This window comes from Cynocephalus volans, chromosome 10, assembly GCF_027409185.1.
Source record: "Cynocephalus volans isolate mCynVol1 chromosome 10, mCynVol1.pri, whole genome shotgun sequence".
Lineage (NCBI taxonomy): Eukaryota > Metazoa > Chordata > Mammalia > Dermoptera > Cynocephalidae > Cynocephalus > Cynocephalus volans.
Window position 1 is genome coordinate 75214354 of NC_084469.1, and position 22107 is coordinate 75236460.

At 51.0% G+C, this 22107-nt stretch overlaps 2 protein-coding genes across 2 annotated transcripts in view; one reads left to right on the forward strand and one right to left on the reverse strand.

Annotated features, from left to right (window-relative positions):
• The window catches only part of AMFR (autocrine motility factor receptor), a 45602-nt gene extending 38360 nt beyond the window's left edge, over positions 1-7242 (forward strand). Inside the window, exons 12-14 of the mRNA XM_063111728.1 lie at positions 1378-1461; positions 4343-4527; positions 5379-7242. Of these exons, the coding sequence (XP_062967798.1) occupies positions 1378-1461; positions 4343-4527; positions 5379-5526 (417 nt within the window). The 3' untranslated portion in view covers positions 5527-7242. The remainder of the gene's footprint in view (positions 1-1377; positions 1462-4342; positions 4528-5378) is intronic.
• A 2351-nt stretch (positions 7243-9593) lies between these two features.
• The window catches only part of GNAO1 (G protein subunit alpha o1), a 174752-nt gene continuing 162238 nt past the window's right edge, over positions 9594-22107 (reverse strand). The window contains exons 7-9 of the mRNA XM_063109162.1: positions 15742-15895; positions 11945-12160; positions 9594-10917 (exon numbers count right to left, since the gene is read on the reverse strand). Of these exons, the coding sequence (XP_062965232.1) occupies positions 11973-12160; positions 15742-15895 (342 nt within the window). The 3' untranslated portion in view covers positions 9594-10917; positions 11945-11972. The remainder of the gene's footprint in view (positions 10918-11944; positions 12161-15741; positions 15896-22107) is intronic.

Genomic DNA, 22107 nt, shown 5'->3' on the forward strand with positions numbered 1-22107 from the left:
TACTTAACAATTGAATATCATTTATGATTTGATGAAAGTTTTCTATAAACACCCTGTCATTCACCAGATTGTGACCAAGAACAGATCCACCAAAGAAAGGATAAATGTATTTCAGTAATTTTTTTGTACAAACATATACCCCAAACCCACTTGCCCTTGCTAGCCTAGGAGGTCATAGCATCCATCAGTTCCTGTTGGACAAGGATTGACAACTTTTTACTACAAAGGGCAGATAAATATTTTAGGCTTTGCAAGCCATTACAGTCTCTGTAGTAACTTTTCAACTCTGCTGTTATAGCACTAAAGCAGCCATGGACAATAAATATAATAAATATATAAGTATAATGAATATAAATGAACGAGCAAGACTTATGTTCCAACAAAACTTTATTTACAAAGGTAAGTGGAGGGGTGAATTTGGCCCTCAGTCAGCAGTTTGCCAACTCCCTGCTCTAGGAATGTGGTTCTCCAGTTCTCAGCTATTTGACCTGGTTGTTAGCCGTGGATTTTCCTAGAAGTGGGCCCTGAGACAAGGATTTGAATGCAAATAGTTAATTTGGGAAGTGAGCCCAGGAAACACTGGTAGCTGGTTAGGGATGTGAGCTAGGGAAGGGAAGCCAGCCAAGAAAGGGTTTGTTACCAAGCAGGTTACCACTGTGGGTTACTGAAGGTGGACCCCATTTGGGACCTCTGGGATCCAGTGTAGAACATATTATCTCTCCTGAGAGATGAGGAACTGGGGTGTTTATATACTAATTCCCGTCAGTCACTGGTTAAGGTCTGCCTCTGGGAATGGCAAAGTTACCTCATGCGCCCAGAGAAAGTCCTCAGGCAATGACATAACAAACTAGCCAGCAAGCACTGGTGGGGGGTGGGGGTGGGGGTGGGGGCGGTGACCTGAAGGGATATGGGCAGGACCCCAAAGTATCTGCAGCATTGGTCAAGATCTTAAACTGGCTAAAAATGAGAGTAACAGCAGTACCTGTTTCGTAGGATGTGAAGATAAATGAGACAGCCATATCAGGGTTTTCCCTGGTGCCATGCACAGCTAAGTGTCCAGTCAGTGTTATCTGCTGTTGTCATTGTTTTCATTGTGCAATTTCTCTTGTTGAAAGGGAAACTAAATGTGGAGCCAATTGGTGGTAATTCTCAAACTTGGAACTCTAGTTTAGGCCTCAGGCTCCTTTGTCTTGCCTTTTAATCTTTGTAGCACTTTTTTTCCCCCTCTGGGCAGAGGGGGCTGCCCTCCAATCTTTGTAACATTTTAATTTATTTGAGGCTCTGGACTTTGCTAAAGTTGCAGGCTGTGCTGAGGTTTTCCTTGTACCTGTTACTTAATTTGTGAACGACTCTGTACTGTTTGTGTTTCTCTTTCAGCGGTCAGATAGCATTAGACCTGCCTTGAACAGTCCTGTGGAAAGGCCAAACAATGACCAGGAAGAGGGAGAAACTTCCAATCAGGTAAGATGTGCACTCTAAAGAGAGTGAGTACATGGGATTGTGGAGGAGTAGTGTGGTTCCTGGCAATGGTCCTTTTCAGTCCTGCCCCAGAGTTTGTGAGGCTTAGGGCAAGAGTACAAAAGAAGGCCGTGTGCTCTATCCGGCTCAGTGTTAAAGTTAACAAATCGAGCTGTGCCCATGGTGTGGCCTGTGTTTCCACTCAGGGCCTGCAGCCCACTCACTGGGATTTGCCCTCATGCACTGGAGGAGAAAGGAGTGGTGCTTCTCTGGGCCAGCCCTGTTGCCTCAGGATTGAGTGGGAACATGAGGACGGACAGAAGGAAGCTGGGCCCAGGACTGTGAGGGTGAATGTACCCATCCAAACCTGTGGATGGATGAGGGCAAGCTCTCTAGGGAGCTGAGGCTATTGAGTTACTCCCCCCACCCCCACTTGTCTAACTCAGGTGCTTCCATGCAGTTTGCAAAAATGAGACCTCCTGAGCCAGGTGGGGGGTGGAGGAAGTGTGGTATCTTGGGAACCAGATCTGTCTAGATACCCGCTTTAGATGACTTGGAGTAGCTCCCCCTAACCAAAAGCAGCTCCTCTGTCTGGTGTCCAGGGCAGAGGCATTCTCTCCCATGGTCTTAGCCTACACCCTGGGGGCTCCAGTTCCTGGCCCTCTTCTGTAATTCCCATTTACTTAATCAATACCATACTTTCTTTTTTTTTTTTTTTTTTAAAAAGATGTCTGGTAAGGGAATCTTAACCCTTGACTTGGTGTTGTCAGCACCACACTCTCCCAAGTGAGCCAACCGGCCATATCTATATAGGGATCCGAACTGGTGGCCTTGGTGTTATCAGCATCGCACTCTCCCAAGTGAGCCATGGGCCGGCCCAATCAATACCATACTTTCAAAACACTTTCTTATGAGACCAAAAATAAAAACCAAACAACCCTGTCTTTGTTTTCTGTTTGTGATGTGCAGGGCTTCCTGAATGCGGGGCTTGGTTCTAAGGTATGGGCCAGGACTCTTCTGGAAGCAGTGACAGGGAGGGCTACTTTCACCTCTTATGTTTTTCTTTGCAAATAGGAAACAGTAAAAACTACTAAGACTTCTTCAAATCTGTTGCTAGGTTAAAATGTTCATATTCAAATCCATAATTGGATTGTGCATCATTTGAAAAATGGTGCGTGGCTTCTGGAGAAGAGTCTGCTTCTGCATTTCCAGTTTTTGGATAGCTGGCCTAGCTGAGATATGAATGCTGGACTGGCTTGAGGGCATTTGTGGATACAGCATGTTCAGTTTCTGTATCGATTCCCTAGCTCTGTTTTTAGTTAGTGAGAAGATTTCAGAATTTTTTAATATAGGGGAGGGAAGCACTTTTTTCATAAGGAAGCTTGCTCTGTAATATTTTTGGTCATTCTCAGGAAATGCAAAGCCCCTGGATGACAATCAGTTAATAAGAACCTCAATCTAGCCCAATTATCACAACAGCTCCCTCTTCCCTGGATTCCGAATCTCTGGCCTGCAGCAGAGCAGGGGCTGAGATGGCCTTCTGTCTTCTCCTCTGCTCACTGGCTGTTCTCTCATAGTCCCTCTAGGGTCAGGCTCAGGGGAGAAGGTTAGGAGGGTTAGCAGCATGTGTGTGTGAGAGTGTGTGTGTGCACGTGTGGGTGTTCACACGTGTGTGTGTATGTAAATGTTATCTCAGCTGTCCCCATGCCCCATCTAGCACCAGAAACCTCCTCAAATAGACTTCTTTTGAACCTGGGTTGGCTATTTATGACCTACTGTTGTGGGGTCACAACACCCCTCCAAGTGGTCCTTTTGGGCAGTCTATTTTCAATAACCTTAGGCTGGTTCTCTCCTGCAGGATGCCCCTCTAAGCCCCGGGACACACACTATTGCCTGCAGTCAGTGGAAGTAGACCTTGCTTTCATCACAGCCCCTCCCATACCCTGCTCCCCTCTTTTTTTTTTGGTCTGCTGTGACCAGTTTCTTTTAGATTTCTAGGTGTCTGTAGTCACCAGTCCCTGTATCCTCATAACTCTAGGGAATACAAGTCAGGGTCTCCACATGGCTCTCTGCAAGCCCCCTCTTGTGCTTGGCTGAAGGCAGGAAGAGGTGGTGAAGGTGAGGGACAGGAGAGTCCCGCACACCAGGAGCTCTTAAGTAAAATAGCCCACCTTTCAGCACTTCCGCCTCAGTCCTGTTGTAGCCTGCAGGTGGGTGACGGGCTGGCACTGGCCAGCCTGGGTCTGCGTCTGGTAGCACTTGCAGCTTGGGTGGTCGGGCACCTGCTTAAGGCTGTGGGGGTTCCTGGGCATTGTCTTGGCCTTCAGAGCTTCAGCCAAAACCAAGAAAGCATCCCATTTTAACATCCTGTTACACAAGCAACCAGATAATCTCTTACATTTTTTTTAAAAAAGATCCTTAGCATTTACTCTTTTAACCTGCTTGACAGAGTCAAGTGAGGGTATAAAATTCATGCAGTAGATGTGATAAGACTTGATTAAATTTTTGAGCAATTAGACTTGAACAGAAAATTCCCAGAATGCAAACTAGCAGTAACTTTGTTGCCATGTTCCAAGAATACAGTTTGGAGGTGCCTGTGTTTTCACACTGGTAATCATTTATTTATTCCACCAACATGGAGCATCTACCGTGTGTCAGGTCCCATCTTGGTGCACAAGCCACGTGCAGCCGGCCTGCCCCTAAGGGGCTTGTGTCTCAATTATACATGTGCTCGTGGCTCCTCCCTCTTGCCTCCCTTCCTGGCAACAGTCCTCCCTTTGGGTCCAGAGGAACCTTGATTAGGGGCACCCTGGCTGGCTGAGGAATCTGCCTCGGAGAGAGACCTGTGCCCACAGCTGCCTCCTTGCCTCCTCCCCACATCCAGACCGAGCGTGTGCCGCTGGACCTCAGTCCTCGCCTGGAGGAGACAGTGGACTTCAGTGAGGTGGAAGTAGAGCCCAGCGAGGTGGAAGACTTTGAGGCCCGGGGAAGCCGCTTCTCCAAGTCCGCTGACGAGAGGCAGCGCATGTTAGTCCAGCGGAAGGACGACCTTCTGCAGCAGGCTCGCAAGTAAGTGGATTCTCCAGCCCGAGTTAACATTAATCCTGGTCAGGAACCAGTGGCTGAAGGCCGTTGTCATGTTGCACCTACATCTTCTCTTTAAATAGATGGCAACCTTGAAAAACCATTACACGTCACCCAAAAACTCTGATTTCAAGTCTGTCAGAAAAACAGAGGATGTGGCAACTCTGGGCCCAGCTGGTAACTTCCAGTGGGCAGGTACCGTGGACATCTTCTGACACACTTGCATGGATAGTGCTTCTGTGCCAACATGTGCTAGGCCCTTTTTTATTAATTATTTTAATTCTTTTAACAACTCTAAGAGGGACAGCTGTTGTACCCATTTGACAGACTTACAGCTGAAGAAACTGGGGCTTAGAGAGGTTAACACTGGCCTGGGCATAGTGTCTGGCTCCCAAGTCCTCCCTTGTGCACTCTGCCCACCCTCGTGAACACCACCTGCACATCTGTGTGCCACACTTATCCCCATGGTTGATGGCAGCTGGAGCATGTAGTGTTCCTGTGGATGGACAGGATTTTTTTATTTCATGTCTGGAGGACAGGGCCAATATTGTGTTGCTTTGGTTGGGTTTTGTGCCCTCCACAGACCTGGTGATCGTGGGGACTCCACGCTGTGTCTGTGGGGAGGGAGTGGCAGAGGAGAGATCACTGAACAGCCACTTGAGGGCCTCCTCCCTGGTGCAGAGACAGTATCCACTCATCTGTTCAGGGATGGATGTTTCTCAGGGGAGGGTGCTGAGTGACAGCTTCATGAAGGTGCCTGGAAAATGGGAGGTTTAAAACAAACATTCTCTGTGTTCAGAGCTTCCGTCTCTGTCATGTGACTTTTGTTTCTGTAGGCGTTTCTTGAACAAAAGTTCTGAAGATGACACGGCCTCAGCGAGCTTCTTCCCCTCGGAAGGCACGTCCTCTGACCCTGTGACCCTGCGTCGAAGGATGCTGGCTGCTGCTGCTGAACGGAGACTCCAGAAGCAGCAGACCTCCTAGCGCTGCCGCGCCTTCCTCCACCGCTGCCTCCTGCGCCTGACCGGAAGAGGCCTATCCCAGCTCTGCCTGCTGTATGAAGAAGTGGGCTGACTGCATTGCCGCTGTATAAAAGCATGTGGTCTTAATAGTGTTTGGACAGCTGACAAATTTAATCCTTCTTTGTAATACTTTCTATGTGACATTTCTCTTCCCCTTATAAACACTGCACATTTTAACTCTAGGCATGATCTCTTCTGGCATTGACCGGACTTCTTGGGGGTGGGGGATGATCAAGAGGAAGTGGGCAGCCCACCTGCCTCGATTACTGCTTTATGCCCAAGTCACAACAACTGCTAGTGTCCTTAGCTCCACATCTGGCTAGGAGAGAGTGTGCTGGGGGGAGGATGCGTATAGAGTGGTGAGGAGATGCATGGCATGAGGCTGACCCCCACCGTGGGGCAATATCTATTGTCAAACTGTCGTCCTTAGTGGGGAAGCATAGTGTTCCAGAGGCCAGACCCACAGGCTCTGGACCCCTGGGCCAGCAGGACAGCTGGGGAGAGAACTCTTGGTTCGATATCTGGAGCAGAGGAGGGGAAAGCCCGACCTGTGGAGTGTGAGGAGGTGACCCCTTGCTGTCCCACTACATTTGGGACTGATTTGCTGACCCCCCAATCCACAGCTGGCTTTATTTCCGTTAACTCTGGTGCTCCTGCATCTCGTGAGCGTGCCTCTGTGTCTCTCCTCTCTGCATTTCCTTGCCCCTCTGAGTGAGGGAAAGGGTTAAGCAGCAAACTTTTGTTTATGGTTTTAATTCCTTGGTCAGGTAAATTAGGTAATGCCAAAGCCTGTGGGTTTGGTCTTTGGAGAAGATGTGGCTCTTGCAAGATGGGAGAGTAAATTTTGGAGGGCTTTATTGAAGAAATAAAAGATGTCTTTTGTATCTTTCTTCTCTGGAGCCCTTCATTTTCATGACTTTGTTCCTATTGGTTTGATTAAACATAGAAAGGGAAGGTGTTGAATCCACATGCCTTGGAGCAGACCCAGGTCCCAAGTCTCTTCAAACTCTTTGTATACTTTAAGGATTTGAAACATGCAATCATAGGTTACATAGTTCAGTTTTATGTCCCATTGGATTAATTTTTTTTTTAATGTTTCAAAGCATAGTTTTATGGTAGTCCATTTGGGAGGAATTCAGTGTTATCTAAAATAATTGGCAAAGTTAAATGTATTTTATATAACTGAAAGTTTTTAGAGTGTTGAAAAGTAATTGAAAAAAGGGTGATAGGTAAATATTTAGGCAGAGATAATTTATTTCAATAAATCTTTCAAAAGCCTTACCTTGAAATGTTGTTAGTAAATTTCTGTGATTTTTTAGAAAATTTGTTTTGTTTTGCTGAGAGCATAGCTATTTGTTTGTTTTTATTGTAAAACAGTAACAACAATAAAAAGCAAAGTCTTCTAGTGTGTGGTGTGTGACTGGAGGCTGCAGAAGCTTTTTTCAGAGGTGCCAGAGTTGAATCCCCATTTGATTTTACCATTTTGGTTGGAGGGTTTTTTTAATCCTAATTTTGTTTTTCCTAATATTTTATTTGGAGAAGGCAGAACTGAATTTTATGTTCCCCTCATGTTTGTTTCATTTTTTTCAAGGTAAGTGGGGAGAAAAAGTTTATTTTACTTTCCTTGAATTATGTCATGCTTTGCACGTTGCACACATTAAAGATGACATTGATTCCACGTGTCCTTATGTTTCAGATGTGTGAAAAGAGGATTGTTTGAAGTCAGTTTTAGAGTGTCTTGAAACATTGGAATATGGCGATAGGACAGTGTCCAAAGCAAGAACAATGCCTTAAGTAGCTTGAAATGACCCAAGAAGAGAAGTCCTAAATTCACCCTTAGATGTTACTCCTGGACAGTTAGGATTCCAGGCAGTACAGAAGTCTCCTGGCTTATCGTCACTTCAGGGGGCACTGGGGACAGGTGCTAAGGTCAGTTGCAGTTGCCTTGGGTAGGGTCCCTGTCCGATGACTCCTCTGTCCTGGTTGCCTGCAGGTCAGGCCACTCACTCTCCTGCTCAGCCCCTGTAGCAGCAGGGCTGCCACTGGGCTGCTGGTTCACGGTGGTAGAGCCCAAGGAGGGGTTGGTGCGCTGGAAAATGGTGGCTGAGTTGCCCTTGCCCTCTCTGGGCTCTTCTGGAGCTAGTCTGTGTTACTTCCTCTGTTTTCTTATTTCTGATTTTTTTTTTCAGCTTTTGAGGCTTTTATGTACCATAGAGACATAAGGTCTGTGTGGATGTTCTACTTATGAATCCTAGGTGCTCAGGCAGCCTGTTGGACCTGACTTCCCACTTGAGCTGTGAAGACACTGTGCTCTTTTATCTGTAGCCAGCAGACTTGATCTTCTGTGTGGTGTGACTTTCCCCACTGTGGGAGAGGAATCAGAGCTCTGCTGAAGCAGGGCACACATGTAAAAGGGAGTCTTGGCCTTGTCGAGGAGTAACGTCTGCCCGCCTGCCTGCCCTCGAATGCCCTTCGTCATTGGGATCCTCCACCCCTCATTGCTCCTGCTGTCTGTTAGAAGTGGTTCTAACCCTGGCTGCATGTTAGAATCACCTGTGGAGCTTTTGAAAAATACGATGTGTAGGTTCTGCCCCCATGCTCCTTGTTCTGATTTAATTGGTCTTTCCCTGCATCCTTTCCAAAAAATCCTCCTGACCTCCCTTAAGAAAGATAAAGCAAAGAAACTTCTGCTGGTTTTATTTATAAAACTCATTTGAAAGTTGGGAAAGAATCCTATTAGAACATATTCTCACTTTTAGAGAAATTCAGATGTGGCATATGTAGGAAATGGCACCGTTTCCTTCATCCTTCCATTTGGATCTTGATTTGTCCTCTGAGCCCAGTGTTATGAAGTCAAGTAGCTTGGACTGCAAACTTTCTGGTCAGTAGAGATGGCTGGTTGTGTGCCTCCCTCTGAACAAGTTGGGGCGAGGGGAGCTGCTGGGGAAAGAGTTGGAAAAGAGGCGTGGCCTGGCAGAGGGCTAACAGGTGCGTGGATGGGTTGGGTATTTACAACAATAGGGAACGTGCCTCTTGTTATTCCCTACTTTCTTAAACATCGACCCCTACATACACCCCCGCTAGATTCAAAAGACCATTGGAACTTGCCAGGGAGGAGGCTTTCTGAGCTGATGATTCCCATTTGTTGGAATGTAGAGCTCTCTTTGAGGCTCTTCCATCTCACTAAAGACGGCACGATGCTGCGCTTGACTGCCTGGCTAGCAAGCAGCACATCAACATGATGCAAGGACTGTAGTGGGCTGTTGGCCCCTCTGGGTCCTAGTCTCAGCTGATTTGCTTGAGTGTTACAGCAAAAACTTGGCGATCTAGGGGTGAGGTGTAGGACCTACAGCCTGGCAGAGACAGAGGTCAATCTGTGTGCCAGTCTGTGTTGTCCTGTTACCCTGTGTGTGTCTAGCCTCCAGGGGGCTTCAAGGCATCCAGGAGCTGTAGGGGAGGCAAAGCTGAAGGAAGTTTTCCTGGCTAGTTTGGCTGGTCCTGAGCTTGTCCTTGGCACTTGAGTGGATGTGACCCCATGAGTGCAGAAGGCCCAAGCAATTTGGCCTCATTCTTGGGAACACCCCATGCCCCACTGTGGGAGGACCACTGGGTACGGAAGGAAGGACCTTGTATTAGCTGGAGGTTTGGGATTACCTGCTCTCCCTCTCCTTTTTTCCCTTTCTGGTCCTCAGTCCCACCTTACCCTAGAAAACAAACGAAACCAGCTCAGAGGGAGGAGGAGCTGGGAGCTGGCAGCAGGGCTTCTGCAGGCAGGAAAGTGGCCCATTCTCCTGCCCTCATCCCTGGGGGGCACTGACGGTCTCACTGACAGTGCTCTAAGCTGGCAGATGACAGCACTGAGGGGGACAAGGAGTAGGTCCTGTGGGGAGACCCTTACCCACCAGACTCCCAGTGTTTGTGGCCAAGTTCCTCCTTCCCTGTCCTGTCATGATGAAGCCCACCCCAAACAACCGTCGTCTGGAAGGCAGAGGGTGAGAGACTCAGGAATACAGACAGACATTCTCTTTATTGAGCTGCACATGACTTTTCCATTAGAGAAGTGACTGGCAGTGTGTAAGATATCACAGAGACCTCACCGACTGGGAGTAGAAAGGCTTAGAAAGATCCGTGGGCTTTTTTTTTTCTTTTTTACTTTTTTTTTTTTTTCAAGTATTTTTTTCTGTATTTTTAATTTTTTATGTGTCTTCTCTTTTTGCCTCCTCTTTATTTGAAATGGCTGTGACTGGTCTTCAGCAAATATTTTCTTAAAAGTGAAACTGTGAAGAGGTTTGGGGTTTGGATACTAGACAAAGTAGAAATGACATAGAACTGATCATGAAAACTGTGGCTTTAATGTAAACACTACATTCCATCTTTTTTTTTTTAAATTTTTTTTTGTGTTTTTTTTCCATTACGTGGTATTTAAAAATTTTTTGTTGTTGTTCTTTTTATCTGCAGCACAAACATCCCCACATGAGAAAGAGCGAACACAGGTCACTGAAACAAAGGAAGAGTGGAGGGGGAGCACACACACGAAAGGAGGGCATCCGCCTCAAAGTCTGAAAATCTAAAATGGCAAAGGAAAAAAACCACAACCCCATCACCTCAAGACTATGATAGCTGATCTGGTATGTACTAGATAGCACAGGACAAAAATTTTTAAAAAAACAAAGGAAATCTGTAGAAAGGGGGTTGGCAGGAAAATCCTTTTCCGTAGGGCTCTATTTCTTTATACCCACATACAATAGGAATTCTTTTTGGCAGCTACTGGCCAGTGAGAGCTGTGCTTTTTCTCTGCAAACCTGGATTGTGTGGCTGGAGTGGCTTTGGCTGGGACAGTGGGAGCTGCCACTGCTCAGTGTCCGACATGTCTGGGAGGCTGACAGGCAGCAGGGCTTGCAGTGGCCTGTGCCTTCTGGAAATCCCGGCCTGTGCACACTCCTGCCAGCCAGTGCATCACACAGGAGCCCTTGGTGGCAGATGGGCCAGCGCCTCTGCAGGTGCGCTGGGGGCCACGCCACAAGGTGCGATGGGGAGGGCATGAGTGTAGATGTGGACGTTTCTTTATTTAAAAAGAAAAAGAAATATGGATGAACTGGTGAGTTTTCCTTTTTTTCTTTTTTTAAAGCTACAAAGCACGTGAGAAATATTCTTTGTTTCCTTTCAAATTCTAAATGTAAAGACTCAACTAAAACCGGATTCTACAGCATTCTACAGAAATACACAGCCGTCAGTCACTCTGGGGTCGTAGGTTAGACAGGGGCTTGATACAGAAAGGCTGTGTGTCTTACAAAGGCCAAAAGGTCATGCTACCAGGAGATCAACGTCAACAGCAAAGAGTCCGTGAAGCAGTCTGTAGAGAGAGAGATAAGGGGTCCGGTCTGACCATTTTCTTTGCTTTTGAAAACCAATCAACCAACCAAAAAACTATAACATTTTTACTAACGTTGGGGTGGGGCCAAATGAGGCAGCATCACAGGGTATCAAGAACCCCATGCCAAGTGCCCTGGGAAGCCTCACCCCACGGGCCCCTGACCCCAGTCAGGTCTACAAGTCTGGCCCTCCCCTTGGCTACTCCTGTCCCCTACTCTCCCCTCCATCCCACATGCCCTCTTCAAGGGGGGCTGGCTTCAGCTCTGCAGGTGAATTTGAGCCACAGCTTCTCCCTCAGGTGCTTTTAGAAAACAGACTAAGTCTCCCTTTTCTCTGATTCTTGTCTCGTTAACATGAGCAAAGAAACCTTGGGAGACAGTGGATTGGTTGGAGCAGTGATTCTTCTAAATTCTTGAAATTAACAACCACCACCACCCAAAAGAGAAGCGTACTGAAGTTTTTCTGTTGTTGGGGGTCTGGGGTAGGAAGATGTTCAGCATGTTGGCCCTTTTGTAAAGGGTTTGGAATTTGCACAAGAGCCGGACAGAACTGAGAGCACACAGCCTCGGTGGGCGGAACGCAAGAGCCAGGCTGGACTAGGGCCAAGCCTTCCTCTGCCCTCCCCCTATTCACAGAGATGGGTCTTAGAGAGCAAAACCCTGGGGCCATCCTTAAAAAGACAGACTCCCAAACCAGGCTCCCACCATGATGTGTGTGTGAGTGTGTGTGTGCACCCACACGTGCTGTCCCAGGAAAACCTCGATGAGCTATGGGGTGGTGGTCAGTTCTGTCCGCAGCTCTTTCTAGTACAAACTAAAAAGACTTTTTAAATATATATTTGTGTGTATATATATATATATATATATATATATATATATATGTTTTTTTTATGCCTCTTTAAAGTTTATTTACCAACTTGCATTTGTTAGTGGTGTGTGTGTGTGTGTGTGTGTGTGTGTGTGTGTGTGTGTGCACGCAAGCTTTTCTGTGAATGCTGGAATCATTACCAAGTAGGTTGCTATACAGGACAAGAGGTCAGTACAAGCCGCAGCCCCGGAGGTTGTTGGCAATGATGATGTCGGTGACGGCGTCGAATACCACCTGGATATTATTCGTGTCTGTGGCACAAGTCATGTGACAATAAATTTCTTTGTTGGGTGAGCGGTTTTTGCTTTCAAATTGTGCTTGGATGTAGGCGGCTGCATCTTCATAGGTATTAGGGCCTGTAACAAGAGACAGAACAGGGAGAATCCCTGGTGAGAGCTGTAGGTGGACGGGGCTGGGGACACACAGGCAGAGAAATGGATGTGGCATGTCCCAGGAAGTGGGAGGAAACAGGAAGGGAACAGTGGGAACGGCTGGGCATTCGTTTTCCAAGTGTAGTAGTACTTTAGATTAAAAACTACCCAAAGCTTAGCACCTGCCTGGGTTTTGACTTTTCAAGGTCTTTTACTGTTTTCACACTAGATTTACGCAGGAGCCCTGGGAGGACAATGGCCACAGATGATCCCTTTTGCTTTCTAGATGAGCAAAACAGGCACCTCCCCATAGTCTAAACCAAGCCTGCTGATTCTAATAAACCAAGAAAATAAACTCTGATAGGGGAGCTGCTCAGCAGTGCAGTGACCCAGAACTCTGAAGGTGTGATGGGCACTGAGTCCTGTACTTCCTTAACAGCCCCTCTAATGAGAGGTCACTCCACGGTGCTGGGAGCATCTCTATGCAGTCCCAGTTCTTGAGTGTGTGTGGGGAGCATTGGTATCTCTAAGGTGGGAAGTGTAAGGGGATATCATCGTGTGTAATACCAACTGGGCCAATTCCTTAGGTGTTTTCTTGATCCTGAGTGGGGATAATGGGGCATACTGTGGATGATGTAAGGACAGTTTTCCAACCAGCTGCAACCCAAACCCTTGTGGCTCTTCCCTGTTGACAGCTTTCAATTAAATACAATAAATGTGAACCAACACAGAAGTGTTGGAAAAACCCAATACAAGGAAGATGCCCGTTTTCCTCAGTGCTACCAGGATGTAGCCCAGCATGGAAGCAGTATATTATTTTGGGGATGCTTGACGATCCCTCCCTCTGCCCCACCCAGCCCTGCCTCACTCTCCAACTGTAGGCTGAGGGTGTGAGCCCCAGAAGGGGGCAGTTGGGGCATGGGCTGCTGGAGGGCTTCTGAAGCAAGGATTTCTCTTTTTTAAAGACAACCAGAAGGCTACTCCAGCCCTGGACTCCAGGCCAGTGATAAGCAAATGTGAGAGAAAGGGGTAAGGGGTGGGGACATGGTAGAGACCAGCTCTGGGCAGCCCCACCGGACCACCCAGACCCACAGGCCCGAGCATTGTCCTTGATCCACCGTTGCAGGGATGCCCCAAGCAGAAGCACCCTGAGCGTCCAGCTCACAGCAAAGCCACCAAAGATGACATAAAGTGGCAGACGTGGGCCCTGTCAAGCAGTTTCCTGTCCAGAGAGCCAAGACAGCCCCAGACCATGGTGAAAAGTGCCCACAGGCATCCCGTCCAGATGGCGGGTGCCCCCTCCCCATGCCTTCTCCGTGTCTGCTGAGCCCAGTGTCCTTACGCAGCCCACTGCTGCCCCATAGTCCCACAGCCAGCCACCTCTCGCCCCAACCCTCCAGCTTGTTTCGTGTTCCTCACTGGCCTGCACCCCCTGGGGCCACTGCATTGGTGACCATTGGTCATCCATCATGTTGTCTGAACTCAAACTGGATCCCTCTGAAGGCCCAGGAGAACTCAGACGCTCCCCCAATTCAGACTGCCTGTTGCTGGGGGTATCTACTGAGGGCGTCCAGCACCCCACACTACACAGCAGTGAGATTCACCACTCCTCGGGCCACCTCCCAAATCGGGTGTCAGTGGGACACTGGACAAGGGAGAGCCTTAGGGGTGGGCCTGCCCGGGGGTGGCGCTGGCCTGAGACGGCCTGTGGGTCTGCAGGGCCGTGAGCCCGATCCTGTCACCACAATTTATTATTTTTTTTAAAGATGACTGGTAAGGGGATCTTAACCCTTGACTTGGTGTTGTCAGCACCACGCTCTCCCAAGTGAGCCACGGGCTGGTCCTCTATCACCACAACTTTCTAAAGATGGGAATTGTTCCAGAAAGTCTCTGCTAAGGCTGGGAGAGGCCAGCAGTGGATGCCATGAGGGTGGGCTGCAGCTCAGCTCTGCCTGTAGGCAGGGCCCTCCTCGGCTTATGGGCCTTTTGAGGGCTGTCCTTTACCTTCTTGCACTCGCTGTATCCTGAAGAGGGCACCTCCTCTGTGGCCAATTTCCCCTTCCTTAGATCCCATCCTCTGAATAACACTAAGGACAGTGATAGCCAGCAGTCATGTATCCCTATGGCCATCCTATGGTGCCCAGATGGAAATGAGGCACAGGTTTAGATTATGTATCTTGCCCAGAGTTGCATGCAGGTGGTCTGGCTCCAGAGGCTGCTTGGGCCACCTGCCCTATTGGTGACTCTGTGCTCCTGACGTCCGTCTGACAGGCTAGAGAGAGCCTGGAGTGCAGGGCACAGCCCCTGGCCCCACCTCCCCTCTGTAGCTTGGGATGGGCAGGAGCCTTGCAAATTCACAAGCAGCATGAAGTATCCACGAGGAGATGGGCCCACTGTGCTCAGAACAGCCAATGGGCCCTGATCCTCCACACTACTATACCCAGTAGTGGAGAAGGGTAGAGAGGCCAGTATCGATCTATTCTGGAATTTGGGAGCCCTCTGGCTGGGATTGGGGACCTGAGCCCATGCCCATAGTCTTGCTCTGGGGCTGTCAGTGAGTGTGTTCCTGGCTGAGCCAACCTGTGCCGCTACCTGGAGAGTACACCCGCTTCCATGGCAGGGTGCTGGCTCTCTCTCCTCAGTATGCAAAGGTGACTCCCCCCAGGAACCCCTGAAAGCTGCCCAGTCCCTAGAGAGACAAGGGCTGGGCTTTGGCATTCCATTGGCACTGCTTCCAGCCTTTAGCAGCCGCCCAGGGCTGGTCTGTCCTGCAGCATCCACCCTCCCTCACCCACCCATTTGGAAAGAGTTTCATTATGGGGGGCCTGTGATATATTCCCCTGAGAGCCAGAAGGGAGAAACCCCCAGAGATGGCAGAAGAAAAGGAGGCAGGGATGGAGGAGGCTTGCTGATAGTTGGAGTGGTTTGACTTGGGAAAAAGACCAAGGGCAGAGGAAGGCGGGGAGAGCAGGTGCCATGGGGTGGGGGGTGGGGGTGGGAGGAATGGTCTGGCTGGGCCCAGGCTGGGCTGCCACACAGAGGCGCAGCATGCTTAGGGCACCAAAGCAGGTAATAGAGAAAGCAGGTGGCGGCTGAAATGCAGCCCAGGCTCTATTTCAGGATAAGGTGCTGTATGGCCCAGTGGTGGCCTTGGGCAGCGGGGAGGGGAGGCCACTGGCGAGTTTGCAGGAGGCTCTCCTGTGAGGTCCTGAGACCTCTTCTAGAGGGTGACAGGAAGAAAGGGGAAATGGGGCCTGTGGTCCTGTCATGTCCCCTGATTCCTGCCATACCACTCCTGAGTCAACTGGTCACAACACATGTGGCTCAGGAGGGGCTCTTTCCCACCATGCTCAGGGCAGCGTCCAGGGGAGGGCTGAGCCTGGGAGTGCCTCAGCGTTTTTCTCTGCTCCCTGCCTGACTCCTGCAGTGGCTCCCGCTTGCTGGCTGGCCAAGCAGCATGTTCCCTGAGCCCACAGGCAGGCGGCTTCTAGCTCACGCCTTCTGGGGGAGACCCAGGTCCATGCTGGGGTGGGCTTCCTCCTGCAGAGGGCTGCCGTGACACCCACCTGTGTATTCAGGGAAGCAGATGGTCAGAGGTGACTTCTTGATCTTCTCACCAAAGAGATCTTTCTTGTTGAGGAAGAGAATGATGGAGGTATCGATGAAGAACTTGTTGTTACAGATGGAGTCGAAGAGCATGAGAGACTCGTGCATGCGGTTCTGCAGCCCCAGGCGGGGAGGAAGAGAGCAAGACAGACAGCAAGAGGGGGGACACGAGACAGAGAAAGAGAAGAAGAGTTAGGTTTGAGAGAAGGGGGCTGGGCTCCTCGGCAGCTCAGGAGGGGCTTCCACTGACAGGCCGATAGATGGAACTTGCAGTCGGCAACACATCCCAGTGCATCTCAGTCTCAGCTTTCAGAGCACCTCAGCAGCAGAGGTGTCTCGGACTAATGGTACAGGCTGGCTGGGAACCAACCATGGCTGTCTAGGGGAGGGTGAGGACAGGATGACACAGGCTCTCCCCACTGCAAAGTCTCCAGCCATGTGAGGTCTCCTGGCATGGGTGTATGCGTGTGTGTCCTATGCATGTGTGCACGTGTACCGCATATGTGTTGAGGTGGTGGTGGCACTGGACTGGAACTGGAGAACTGGGCGTTGGCCTTTTTGGTCTGGACCTTTCCTCCTGCGCCCACTCTGTGGGTGACGGATATACTTTGGGAGTGGCAAGGGGTTCAAGGCCCCTTCTACGGTTTGAGGAGAAGTCAGGTCCTGCTGGCATCCTCGGGGGGCCGCCACTCAGGGGAGGTGCTCCTGCCCAGGGATGCTTCCACAAGTGCTTGGGGGACCAGCCATACCTCCTCTAGCCAAGCCCAACTCAGCCATGTTTGACCCTGCAAGGGGTTTTAAGCAAGGCTGATGGGAAGTGCTGTCTTACTCACAGAAGTGTGTTAGCAAATGGATGAATATTATGGGCACACTGAAAAAAACCGAATCTGAGGAGGACAGCCTTTTGCCCTGGGCAAGGACTGACTGATTCTACATTGGGATGCCAAGCACGTTCACTTGGGTAATCTGCTTCTTGGCCGTACAGAGGACCATGTTTCTCTGTGAACTAACCCATTTCTGCACTGGAAGCTAGGAAGGGGGACAACCTCTCATTTTCCCCAAGATCCCTGTCCTAGCCCTGGGAATCTGTCCACGGCAAACCTGCTCGGTGGGTCTGAAGCACAGGCCCAGAGGTAATCGAGGCTAAAATCTACCCTGGACTAAGGAGACTGAATGAAACAAGCAACAGAAAGAGACGGGAGTGGATGGCTACTGGGGGACACTGCTCATGGCAGGCGGACGCAGTCCCCGGGAGGAGCACATGGTGGCAGCCGAGTAAGTTGCTGCTTCCCCTGTCTGAGCAGAAGGAGCATAAGGAAGATGACGAAGTGACCAGCACTGGTCAACCAGTCCACTCTGTGCCTGTGCCATGCCCAGTCCTTTGCCTGCCTGCCAAGTGTCACTAAAAGTCATCCACCCTTATGGAACACCAAGGTGACACAGCTGGGACCCAAAGAGCAGAGACTTGCAGCTGGCTCTGGGCCAGATCTAGAACTTAGGCAGTGGGTTTCTCCAGTCAATATTGGTAGTCTGTGGCCTTTCAAGAAGTTAACACTAAGAGGGTCCTGTGGCCCAGCAATTCCAGTCCTTGGACTCTATTCCACAGAAAGAGAGGTATTAGTATGTAAGACCATGGGTTTGTAGTGGCAAAAATATTATAAATGAATTAAAAAAAAAAAAAAAAAAGAGGGTCCTGGCTGGCTCCATGCATTTTATAGCCAAACCTTCCTTCAGTAATCTCTTCCATGCCTGCATTATGGTACCAGTGACCTGTACAGGGCATCAGCCCAATCCCTCTCTTATTGGCTAAAGCCAGTGGGTGGCGGGGGCACTGAGTTCTAAGTTGCCCCTTGGAAGCAACTAGACAACTGACATGGTTTTATGACCGCCTCTAGGATCTGCAGTAAATGGTATTGTCCTTTTATTCTGCTAAACAAATTCAGTAAACTCATATGATCTCATCACTCTCCTAGCTTCAACCAGCAAATTTCATTCTCAGTTCCCCAAAAGTCTTCCTGTCATTTGCATGGTCCCACTCAGGGAGGAGCAAGACTGCCTGTGCCATTTCAATGGAGGCTGCTCAGAGAAGGGCAGGTGGAGATTTCCTAGGAGTCCAAGTGAACCTGTGTTCCGGGCCTAGAAGTGTGAGCACTCAGGCTCATTGGACCACCTACGAGGGCAGAGCACTGAGGCTCTGAGTTCCCAAGGGTTCAGTGGGAAAAGGCCTCCCCACCCTGCAGAGGCACCACATCCAACAGCTGCTCAACCAAAAGCTGAAAACCTACAGCCAGAGGCAAGTTCCCGACTCCACTGCACATCTCACCCAAGCCCCACCTTGGTCTACAGATGCTGCAGGATGCCGTGGGAATATGTGGGCACTCTCAGGACCAAAAGCAGCACCAGGGTGACCTGAGCAGAGCACAGCCTAGGCTGAAAGTCTCTTCCTCCAGAGGCCACTGGGCTTAGGCCTGGAGGGGAAATCCAGGTCCACCAATTCCACTTGCTGAGGCTCGGCCCCTCTACAGCCCCTCTGCCTCAGGGCTGCAGAGCACGCACTCACGCACTCACACACTCACCCACTCGTTCTTCTAGCCAACACTGACTGGCATCTCTGTGCAAGGCCCTCTGCTAGGCTGCTACAGGGGTGTGGGAATGGCCAGGCCCCTGCTCTCTGAGAGCTCACAGTCTAGCTGGGGAGAGACAGCGAGCACACATTAACAGGGCCTGAGGTCCTGGGAGTGGCACAGAGTGGGGATGGGGCATCCATGCAGTAGAGGACGTGCACAGTCAGACCTGGTTTTGTGGGGAGAGGGCCTCGGAGTGGGCCTTGAAAGGAAGACTGATCTTGGAGACTGGGGAAGGCAGTGAGGATGGGTGCTGCTGCGGGGTGGGGGAGGTGCCGGCACTGAGACCCCCCACACCCTCCAGGTCTGACTGCCATCCCTCCGCACATTGACTGGAACCCATCACCACGGAGCTGAGAGCACAGCTTGTCCTTACAAGCTTCCCAAGAGGAAACAGGCACTAGAGTACATTAGAAATGGAGACGACACCATGTGAGAAAAGAGAAAGCCAGGGGTCACAGCCAACAGCCACCTGCCTGCTGTCACCTTCCCACAGAATCACTGGGAACCCACCCCGGGCTGTCTCCTCCAAGTCCTCCACTTGCCTCAGGCTACAGTGGAGCTTGAGAGCAGCAGGCAAGCTGTGCCAGCACGGCCGTAGTCCCACTGCCACATCACCCACAGCAGTGTCGAGGCCAGCACCAGGCACGCTAGGACAGGAAGGAAGGTTCAGTGCAGGGCAGACTGGCCTCCTACCCCAGGACACTCCTGAGAGGTGGGCAGGGCACCCAGTTGCGCAGAATCCTGGCCCCAGCAGAACTGTGCCCACTCTGCCAGGCTGCCTGCAGTCCCTGGACCAGGACCAGGCAGGACACGAGGACATGTGCACCTGGCAGAATCTCCTTGGTTACTGACACAAGACATCACACTCACGCTAGAAAAAGCTGGCACTTTTTATTAATGGTAGGTGACTAATAAATACATTATGGCAGCCAATAAATTATTACAATAACTAGAGGTTTATTAAACCAACAAGTCAATCTTCTTAACAAAATTACAGTTAATATGGGGTGGGTGGCGGCGGTGGGACTGGGAGTAGGGACGACTGCATCTAAAAAAGGCTTTGCTAAGGAGGGAATAGGGCACCCGAGCCCACCTCTGCCTGGGATGGGGAGGAAGAGGATGCGCAGCAGGGGTGTATACTGGGGAGAGCCAGGGGACAGCTCAGAACCAGTAGGTGACCAGGAGGTGAAGGGCCCAGCTGCCCAGTGCTGGGAGAATTGACATGGGGGATGTGAGGAGGAGGGCTGAGGAGAGAATGGGCCATAGGGGCAGGTGCATTGGAGCTGCTGGCTGTGCTGGGAAGCCTGTGGGTTTATGCTGGTGGTCTTGGTTCACTGGGCCTGGGGATGAGAACTGCCCTTCCAGCAGGAGCACCTCTCTCACTGAGAGGGTGCAGGACTTCAGATTGGGGGCCATTCTTTCTACTTTTGCCCCAACCTGCCCCTTCCCTGACAGGGGCCTCCAACTGGAGTGGGGTCTGTCCCTGAGCAGGGTGGGTTTAGGACTCTTCTTGCTAAGGGTATGGGGGATGGGGAGACCGACCACAGACCCCATCACAGCAGCTAACTCCCGGCCCTGCCTCCTGGGCTGCTGGGACCCTTCACTCTGTGAAGGCTTATGGCCCAAGAAGGGGAAACTGTCTGCAGGTGCTTGCCTTCAGCACCCCAAATTAAATCTCTGGTGGCCATGGAGGCAGAGCCTCAGGTCTGGGGTTCCTGAGAACAGCCAGGTTGTGCGTGAGGCTCCCAGAAGGCTCAGACAAGAGCAGAGGCAGCTAGAAGAGGCTTTGTGCCCTTGACTTCTCAAGAAGGGGGTGGGCAGGCTACTGCCTGGTCTGCAGGAAAGAGAGTGAGGGCTCATTTAATAACCATCCCCGATTGTGGTGGATTTACTCGCCAAGAGGGGTGAAGAGTGTGCTAGGTCAGACCAAGAGAAAAAAAGGGGGTGGGGAGGGGTCAGCATGGATACAGGCTAGAGATAAGAAGTTCCAGAATCAACCACTGGGGTTGTAAAAATGTGCTGTAAAATGTGCTAGGTGGGAGCAATGGGATAATCTCCCCCCTGCAGGACTCACTCAGGCTGGCAGAAGGGAAGGCCTTCAGTGATATGACTCCTGTGCCTTCCCTGTTGGGGGTTTGCAGACAGCCTGGTTATGGGGAGTGGGCACTTGAGGTTGCTGGCTGCTCCTGGGGACACTCAGTGACGCCTGGTGCAGTCCATGGAGGGCAGGAGCGCCTCCAGTCCCCACCAGCAGGGCATGGAGCTGAGCTGGGGAGGGGGCTAGGAGGCAGAGCTGCCTCCAGGCACCAGATATGGTGGTGGCCTACTGCCTGGGCTCTGTCTACCACCCCATGTAGGAGTATGTAGCCACAGGCCCTTAGGCTCTGCTGGGGCCAGAGGGGAGGGAAAGGGTTGGGATACCAGGCATGTCAGACCTCCAGGGAAGGTGGTTATGGAACCCAGAACGCCACAGCTGTTGGCAAGGAACCGAGGCTGTGCTCTCTGCTCAGGGCTGGGCAGGCCACACCTTCCTCAAGCCAGAGTCCAACAGAACCTCTCCTGGGTCTCAGGCACCTCCTGCCCCTTGCTCAGGCCAGAGAGCCTTGGGGACTCTATCAGAGCTCAGAGGAAGGGCCAAGACCCGGCTCTAGTGATGGCCATGTGGTTCAGGGCACAGAACTTGCTCACAGGCTTCTAAGTGGCAGGCACATTTTGACAAGTTTGGCAAAGGCGCCCTTCCTAGAAATCAGTTTCCCCTTGGGCTGCTACATTACAGCCATTCAGAGAGCTCAACATGGCCCTTTGGGGGTACACCCTGTGGGTAAGAGACCCACCCATGTCCGGTCACTCACAGCATTTCCCCCCACACCCATATCCACGACGGAGCCAAATGTCATCTGTTACCCTCAGCTGTCCCTCCCCACAGTGGAGCCATCGGTGATGACAAGGATGGGAGACGTGGTGCCCAGGGGGAGAAGTTCTCCCTGGAAACCCTCTCCTCAGCAGGCTGGGCTGGGAGAGGAGAGCAGCGCAAGAAACCGAGCAGTGGAGAGAAGAAAAAGGCAGCCTGGGGTTGGAAGGGCAGGAAGGCCCCAAGCAATGGCTCCTCTGCCCCCCAGTTCTACAGAAGGGGAAGGGCTGAACCCAGGGTCCTGACACCAGCCTGCTGCTCTGGCCACGGGGCCACTGTGGGGTGAGGGAGGCAGCAGGGGGAGATGGAGAACCCTGGGACTGAGGGCCAGTGGCTTCCACCTCCACGGTGACAGCCTTAGAGGTGGAGCTTGGCTAGTGTCCCCCATCTCACCAGCTGCTTTTGAGTCTTTGGTCACAGTCTGGAGCACAGTTAGGGCACAGCTGGCCTCATGAGGGTGGTGATGTCAGGAAATAACAATGTCCTCAAAGTTGGGCAAATGGCTTAACTGGCCCTGGCTGCCCATGGCAGGACATTGAGATTTTTGGCCCCAAGGGCCTGTCCTCTGCCACGTCCCAGCACCTGGAGCAAGGTCCGGAACACGAGAGAGGCAAACAAAATGTTAGTGGACTTGGGCCGATGGGGTGGCTCCTGCAGCATAGCTGCCAGAGGCAGTAGCAAGACAGCCAGGCTGGGGAGGGGCTCCCCTGAGTCACCCATCCCTGCAGGCATGTGGTATGAGGGAAGGTCCCTGGATCTCCCATGCCACCCTGAGCTCTGTGCCTTTT